An 8,461-nucleotide genomic window follows, 5' to 3' on the forward strand; every position below is an offset into this window, starting at 1 on the left:
GGCCGTACAGGCGCCGCAGCTTGGGCGGCAGGTGCAGCTCAGCCTCGAACGGGGCGCTGCTGCCCTTGGGGGAGCCTGCGGGCAAGGGAGAGCGGTCAGCGCGCTAGCCAGCCGGGCGTCCCCGCCAGAGCCGCAGCCCGAGGCCGACCCGCCACTGCTCTCTCGGCCCCTAGTCCCCGTCCCCCCCCCCCCCCCCCCCCCCCCCCCCCCTCCGGACTTGGCCCCCCTTCTCCTCCTTCCCCACTTTTCTGGCTGTTTCTTTTTCTTTATGTCTTTCCCTTTCTCTTAACTTCTCTTTTTTTTTTCTTCTGTCCTCCTCCGTCCTTCTCCTCTCTTCTTTCCCTCTCCCACTCTTCCCTTCATTTCCTTTCTTCCTTCCTTTACCTCTTTCTTTCCTTCTCTTCCTTTCATTTTTATCTTCCTTATCTTTTTCTCTTTCCTTCTCTACCCGTCTCTCCCTTTCTTTTCTCATCTTTCTCCTCTCCCTTTCCTTCCTTCCTTTCTCTTTTTGTGCGCTTTCCCCGCTCACTCTCCTCCTCCTTTCTTCCTTTCTTTTTCTTTCCCTTCGCGTGCTCTCTCTCTCCCTTTTTTTTCCCTCCCCATTTTAGGGCAGGGGAGAATCTGAAAACATTCAACGACTTAAAAAAAAAATGACCACCACCCTGAAAACTTTGCGCACGACCTCTGCCCTCTGCTCTGCCACGCAGGCCCAGGCCGGCGAGAGGGGCGCTGCCCGTGGGCGACCCCTGCGGGGGCCGAGGAAGCGGCCCGGTGGCCCTGAGCGCGCGGGCCGTGCCCCAACAGCCCGCAGCGGGAGGGGGCGGGGGCTCCTTGCACGGAAAGGCAAAGAAAAATCTTCCTGGAGAAAATGGGCTTGGAAAGGCCTGGGAGGGGGCAGAAGGGGGTACAACAGGCACAGGCCGCTCTTTCCCTTCGAGGAAGCGCCTGGCACAGGTGCCACTGCAGGCTAAAAAAAGAAAAGGAAAAAGTCAGTTTTATTTTAAACGGCCCCTTCTCCGCCATCTGTCCTGTCTTCCAAGTGGCGCTGCGGCTGGACCGCTGGTTTTAGGATTTTAAAAGAAATCAACAATTCTTTCCCTGTGATACTTCTGCGGGCAGCTCAAGGCGAAACTTGAGCGTAACACGTTCGGGGCAAAACGACGGTTGTTTTGGAATTTTTAATTTTAGAAAAAAAAAACCTTTTAAGTATTTCAACTCTATTTTTAAAAATAACACAGCAGAGAAAAAAATAGCAACCAGAAGCCACACATTTCATACATTTCAAATACAATAAGGAGCATTTGGGTAATCCCAGGGAGATGTTTTCTGCAAAGCTTGGGTTTAAAAGGTCACGAGTAATGTACAATTAAAAAAAGAAAGGGCGGAGGGGGGTGGGTGGGGAAAACACCGCATATAAAGAAATCTTCCAAAGAGGAAAGACCAAGGCTCACTCTACCTGGAGACCCCTATTCACACCTTTAGGGGTTCTTGTCTTCAAGTTGTTGTTACAAGGGTCCACCCGGCACCTGCTGTTTCTGACCTGTCGCCCCTCTTCAGAGCACCCCCCAGGCCACCAAAGGGAGCATTTAAACGACCTAAAGACCAATTCCGAGAATCTAAGCTCCCCCCTTCCCCAAAGCGAAGCTTGGCCTGTGCTTCAGGAAGCTGAGAGGAAGGGAGAGACAGCCCCTGGGGAGATGTTTGCCCCTCTTTGAGGCACCAGGCCTCAGAGTTGTTCTCTCTCTGTCCTCCGTCTCCAGCTTGATAACCCCAGGCCCCTGGCTCCCGAACATCAAGCATCCAAACCAGTGCACAGCGCTCTTTGCAGGTGCCTGGCGGGCGCAGCCTTACCTTGCACGGCCTTTTCCTGGTCGGCGCGGCTGGCCAGTGGGGCGGGCAAGCTCTGCGCGGCTCCCAGCAGCCGCATTTTGCATGGGCTCCTCCGGCCCAGGATGCTGTCGATGCAGTAGGAGGAGAGCAAAGTTGGAGATTTACTTTTGCACTCGGGCCTCTCGGAGCAGCCCTCCTCCTGGTACTGATTGCTCATGGCTGGGGCTTTTTCCCTGGCCGCAGAGAGCCGGGCCGCTGGCTGCCTCTCCTGGAGGGTGGGATGGATGGGTGTGTGTTGGGGAGTGGGGTTAGATGGCTGGTTATAATGGATATTACTGCGATCTCTGTGCCTCTCTGCCTCCCTTGCTTGCCGGCTGCTGGCTCCCGCCCTGCCCGCGGCCCGAGCTCGCCCTCTCCGCGCTCAGGACAAGCAGTAACAAGTGTAGTGAGCTGCGGGCGCGGAGCTCTGGAGTCTCTCTTCTCCACGTGCTGAGAGGCGCCCTCTGATTGGCTCTCGCCAGAGGCCGGGCTGCGCAGGGCTGCGGGCTCAGAGCAAAGCCTGGACTGGAGTCCGGAAAGGCCGGCGGGGGTGGGGTGGGCAGCGGAGGATAAGGGGACAGCGGGCACTCGCCCGAACCATTTTTTTTTTTCTTTTTTTCTTTTTAACTAGCAAGTTCCTAAGTTCTCCATCTTCTTCCTGTAGATTCCCCTTTAGCCCTTCGGGCTAGCCCGAAGCCCTAGCTTACTCTGATGTGAGGCCTGTGGGTGCCACTTGGACGACGTGCGCCCCTTCCACCAACCAGAGGACCTCGCTTCCTGGAGGCGAGGCCTTGAGGCTCGCGTTCAGACGGCCTTGGTACTTTGCAAAGCCAGTGCTGCGCTCCCAGGACAGCGCCTTGATCTCAGTGGCGCCCAGTCGCGGTGCTCTTTAGGCCGGACGGGCCCCCGAGGTGTCAGGGTGATGGCCGCAAGCAAACAATTTCTGTTTGGGCGTTCACTTTTCTCTTGTGGCCCGACGCCTTGAGCTGTTAGTCTTCACCCTGAGCCGGGAGGTTGCTCTGGGGTTGGTAGCGGCCCCCAATCTCTCTCATCTTCTTGAACTCTGGAAAAAGTCCCCTTAGAGACAAAGCTCTGCCAAAGGCGGGCGGCCTTCACTAGAGCACCTACAGGGTAGAACGGGACAGGCGAGGGTCAACTGCGGAGTCTGGGAGTCTCCCCCTCCTCCCCAGACTCGCTTCTCTCTTCTTCCCGCAAGTTCGCCTCCATTAGTTAGGCTGTCACCCCGAGGCTGGACACTCTCAAATCTCGTGCAGGGAGCAGACCTGTGGGGGCCCTGAGTGCTCGCGGGTGGGAAGGACCCAGGTTCGGCTTCTACCAAGCGTAAGCGCCTAAAATTCTTAGGGCCTGGCTCCCATTAGCAAAGGTAAGAGAATGAGACTGTGGTTGAACGCGTTTCTTACCAAACAACTTCCTGCGCGTCCAGCGCTGAGAATCGAGACCAACTGGGACTGAAGTTGGGCCAAGCCTGGGCGAGGGGCTAGCACGGACGCCCTCCTTACTTGGGTGCAGAGCTCAAGGGCCGGCCAGGCGCCCCCGACCACGGCAGGGTGGGGGCGAGGGTGGTAGGTGGGAGAGGGGTCGAGGAGGGGGAATCCACGCCGGGTTTTCCTGTCTCAACCCCTTCAATGTGTCAAAGAGAAAAGCGTTTTACAAAGGATTATACTTGAATCACTTACAGTCAGTATTTAAAAATACAAGGATGCATAACTGGGATTTTTTTTTTTCCAGCCATAAACACCTGCATAACTCTTGGATGCTGGTTGGTGGGTGGCCAAAAGATCGGGCTCGCTTGGCAGGAGTATTCATGGCACAACTTGAGGGGGATGAAGGGTTGGGAACAGGTATATTAATAATGTGAATACGAACGCTGATATTACTACTACTATTAGAGGCAAGAGGGAAAAGACGTCTCTCTGTGTCCCTCTCTCTGTCTGTTTTTTAGTTTGATTCTCACCAGTTTTTCCTACACTTGGATGATGGGCCTGGGGGACGGAGGGAGTCCCTGAGCTATCTCTGACATTTGATTTTAAGTCCTGCCTGCTGATCCAAGGCACCTGGGATCTTCTCCTGCCTTTCCTGCAGTCTTCCTTTTTCCATCCTCACCAACAGTTCCAGTTTTTATACCGTCCCACTCAGCTTTCCCCTAACATTCTGCGCACTGATTCCCTCCCCAGCCCCGAGAGCCCAGTCCCGGCAAGCGGGTCTCGACGCAGCTGTAAAGACGCGTCGGTCTCCTCCAAGCCTCCAGCCGCGGACGCTCGCGGGTGTCCCTGCGGCTGGTCGCTGGGAGAAACGGAGGCACTTTTCCCTCCCCGCCGGGCCCTGCGTCGGAAATCCACAAGACCCGGCTGCTGGGTGGCTCCGTGACTTCAGAGTCGGCTCCGCACACGCAGGGAGTGGGCTGAAAAATGAGTCCAAAAAAGATCGTGTTAAACAAAAGGAGACACAAACGCACAAATCATTCTGAGAGTCTAACAGGGTTTAAGCTCTCTCGGTGGAAGATTTCTTTGCTTCCGTCTCCCTCCTCCCCCTTCTGCAGCTGTTCTCCTTTTTTAAAAAAGAAGTCGGACTTTCTGCTGGGGTGTATTCTAATTTTAATCATCCACTGTAAAAGAGGAGGTTAACATAGAATTTCTGAATCTGACTTAATGACCCCTGGAATTAAATCTAATTCTATTAATGGAATATAATGTATTTCTTTGGGAAACCTGTTTGAAAACACTAGCTTTGTTATTTTATTTTGTTTATATTTGGTATTTCTAATCCGTCTTCCCCAGTGAGGACGCTATTGGGAAGGCACGTCCATTCACTTTGGGGAGATAGGGCCCGACCCAGTTCATTTTACACCCAGCAACCCTGAGATGATCTTTGTCACAATTCAATACCAACTTCAAAATCTACAATTGACTCTTGCTATTCCCGAAAGATTAAATTAAAAACCAACAACAGAAAACTTTTCCAGCATATCCACTGGGAGACAGAAACTGCTGGTGTCCCCAGTGTCTAACCAGAATATGGGTTTAGGATGTATGTGCTATCCTATTTGTTAATTTTATTTTTTTAAGATAAGCTCTACACCCAACATGGGTCTCGAACTCACCACCCGGAGATCACGAGTCGCATGCTCTATGGATTCAGCCAGCCAGGCGCCCTTCCTATTTGTTATTTTTGAAAACAAAAATGATACTTCTAATGTCTAGGAAGAATTTAATTGATTTGTTGAGTAGGTAGACTTGTAAGAATTGGGCTACAGGATATGTATAAAAACTTTTAGGTTAGCCAATTTCATATTTACTGTCAGCAAAATGACACTTCACTTTCTTTTCATCTCACTTTCTTTTTCCCACGGATCAAAGTAATTTCATTTTAGTGGTAATATTATTCACGTTTGTACTTTGTTATGCACAACTCCTGGCTCCTCTAGTCTTTTGGGGTCTGTAAATGTTGTTTTTTTATTTTCCCTGGGCTGCCCAGAAAACAATAGTTTGCAGTTCATCTGCCTTTACAATCAGTCACTGAAATAAAAATGACATTTATGGCCAGAACTAAGGGTCAGAAGTGTTTAAAACTGTTGTTTATGGTGAAAGATGAGGCTTGTCCCCAGGACTGGAAATAATAATTACCTAGAAGAGGCGGATGGAAGAAACTCCTTTCTTTGCCGTGGTGAGAACTAATTCTACATTGCAGTTTCAAAATTATATTTGCAAGAAATGCAGGATAAGGGGGTGGCAGTAAATGTCATTATCCAGGGGGGAAAATGTTTGGAGGAGAGTTAACCTTGCAAATTTTCATTTGAGATGTTTTAATTTACTGTGCAATATACACACAGATAAAGAAAGCAGTGATGGGCGTTCAGCCTCACCGGACACTCAGGTCCCCTTAAATTATGCTCAACCTCTTCAAAACATATATTTAAACAATAGAAATAAACTTCACTGGAGTCTAGCGACCAATTTGGAAGCCATTGGAAGGGAAGACAATAAGTCCTGATTACACTCAAGGATTCTCTGTGATGTGATATCCCCTTTGCCAAGTCATTTTGCTGTTTTATTTATTTTTCTTTTTCTTTTTTTTTTTTTTTAACAAACTTTCATTCATTTATGGTCTTCCGCAACCTGCTAATTTAACACTGGAGCGCGTTATTGCAGTGTTAGGAGGAGAGAAAGGGGGAGAGAAAACAACAATACTGCAATGATCCAAATGATACAGTAGAATTATAGCAATTATAGTTCTACTTGTGGAAGAAAACCTTGCTGAGATCAGGCAAACAAACTGAAGCCTTGTGAGGATAACAAGCGTCGGGATTGACAGCCGGTGCTGGGAAGAGCCGGAGGGCACAAACAGAAATATTTGCCTCACCCCCACCCCCCTTAACTCCAACCAGTCAAGGTTAACCTCCTCAAATGCTGCCTTCAGAGTCTTATCCACTTCGGGGTATACATTTTATGCACAAATCGTGGTCTCTCCTTCTGGAAGTCTGATAATAGGAGGAAATGCAACATAATCCGCTTGCCTAGCACTTGTCCCTCGCCTTCTCTGCCCCCTGCTTGCCCTCCACTCCCTACCCCTGCCCCAGTTCTCCCCGAGGCTGCGGGGATCTGTCTGCGGACGGTGTTTGTTGCCGTGTTTTCAGAGGATCAGCTCGTGGAAAGGTCCAAAGGGACTGACAACTTGGATTTCCAGGGAAGACTCCTTGGTGTTTCCTAGTCCCCCCTCTTCTCCGTGTAGTCCGCCTGAACCCTGGGTTCCACCAACAGGGCTCAGCTGGGAGAGGTGTGTTGGGAAGCAGAGCTTTCGGAAGCGTCCGGAGGACCGCGGCCGAGCCCTCAAGGTACGGACGTGTGGGTGTGATCACTGAGTTAGGACAGCTCCCCTTATTTGCAAACTTTGCCACTTTTGGTAGTTACCCTTCAGCAGGCAGGGAAGGGGGTGGGGAGCGAGAAGTAGAGAGAAAACAGACCCCACCCCCCACCGCAATCATCCCCTCAGGCGGCCAACCGAGGCATTTTCTAGCCTTGCTCTACGCACAAAGCCAGGCGAGCTGGTCGCGCTCGCGTCTGCCCTCGGAAGGCGGGGGAGGAGGGGGAGGAGCGGGAGGCCCCCCCTTCCCAGGGGCGAGAAGCAAGTGTTTGGGCTCTCACCCTGAGTCCCTCGGCGGGACCGCTCCCCCCCAATCTCCTGCCGCACCGTTCCCCAGGTTTCCAGACCAGAGAGGGAAACTTCTCAGCGCCCTGTAATCGCCACCATCTGGTTTCTTCTCTCCAACGCCGCCGGACGGCGGAACCCTGGGTGCGTCCGGGGCCGAGGCGTCCCCGGGGCAGCCAGCGTTATTCTGTAGCTGCTGCTCCTGGCGCCCCCGGACTTGGGGTGTGTGTAGGGGGCACGGGTTGGAGCTCACGTCAGGAGCAGCGAGGGACCCAACGCCGGCGTCAATCCGGAGGCCCATGCCGACCCCCGCTGTCGGCGTCCTCGCCGCGGAGCCCCCCTCTCGGGCTCGGCTCCGCGCCACGGCCAGAGCGCGCCCCCTAGCGGGGTCTCCGGGTGGGCCGGGCCCTTCCGCCGCAGCCTCTGGGCACTGAAGTTGGCAGATCCTAGTGATATTGCAGGAATGAATGGGGGAAGAAAACAAAAGCCTTGGAAACATTTCCAAGTGTGCAATAAAAGACCCATCTGTACCTTTCTTCTCCAGCGCGTTCGTGGTTAATGTCCCCCCATGCGCGCGAGAGGGGAGATAATTGCTGGGTGGATTCTTGCTGGAGAACCTCAGGAAACAGTGGCCCGAGAAGTGGAATAATTGGGGGTGGGGCGAAGGCAAGCGTGCAGAGGCTGCAACACCAGCCTGAGATCCGAATCCGCTGTCTCTGGGGTGTTCATGGAGGCCTGGCCGCCTGCGCCCTCAGGTTCCTCAGTCCCTGGTGAGGGGTCATCTGAAGGTAGCTACTCTTACATTTCTTTTATTTGCAGTCGGTCTCTGTGGCACCCCCACATCCTGGCTCTATGATCCGCTCCCACCTTCTGGCTCTAGAACACCCCACCTTCGGATTCTAGGATTCTCCAGTTTTTGCCTCAATGATTCCCCCACCTTCTATCTTCATGATCCCTCCACCTTCTGACTCCGTCCCCCACCCCTGACTTGATGGCCCCCTACTTTCTCACTCTCCGGGAATCTGGCCACCGCCCTGCTCCACCTCCCCCAGGCACCACCTCCCTCCGGCAGCATCTGCATGAGGAAATCGTCAAGCCCAGATTCCACCACTCTCCACTACTCACAAATCACCTACTCCCACTTGGCCTGGCCAGAAACAGACAAAAGAGAAAGGCAGGGTTCCTGTCCATCCCCCCTTGGACTTGTTCAACCTAGAAATGATGAGTTTTCTTGAGGCTCTTAGAGCCTCTGGTGGAAAGCTACTAATGAAGACTTTACTAAGGTGAAAAATTATCAGTTCAAATCAATCCATAACTTATTTCTTTTGCACTAGTGTGTTAAGCCTCACTCATCAATCAGAAAAACACAAATCGAGCTTCTCAAGACCTGGAGTGTCTGCATATTCATGTCCTCAGCCCTGCAGGA

At 52.5% G+C, this 8,461-nt stretch overlaps 1 protein-coding gene across 1 annotated transcript in view; it reads right to left on the minus strand.

Moving 5' to 3' along the window:
* Positions 1 to 2,331, minus strand: part of ARX (aristaless related homeobox) — a 12,687-nt gene extending 10,356 nt beyond the window's left edge. Inside the window, exons 1-2 of the mRNA XM_032389595.1 lie at positions 1,852 to 2,331; positions 6 to 75 (exon numbers count right to left, since the gene is read on the minus strand). Of these exons, the coding sequence (XP_032245486.1) occupies positions 6 to 75; positions 1,852 to 2,047 (266 nt within the window). The 5' untranslated portion in view covers positions 2,048 to 2,331. The remainder of the gene's footprint in view (positions 1 to 5; positions 76 to 1,851) is intronic.
* Between the last annotated feature and the right edge of the window lie 6,130 nt (positions 2,332 to 8,461).

Source organism: Phoca vitulina, unplaced genomic scaffold (genome assembly GCF_004348235.1).
Source record: "Phoca vitulina isolate PV1807 unplaced genomic scaffold, GSC_HSeal_1.0 scaffold55, whole genome shotgun sequence".
Classification (NCBI taxonomy): Eukaryota; Metazoa; Chordata; class Mammalia; order Carnivora; family Phocidae; genus Phoca; species Phoca vitulina.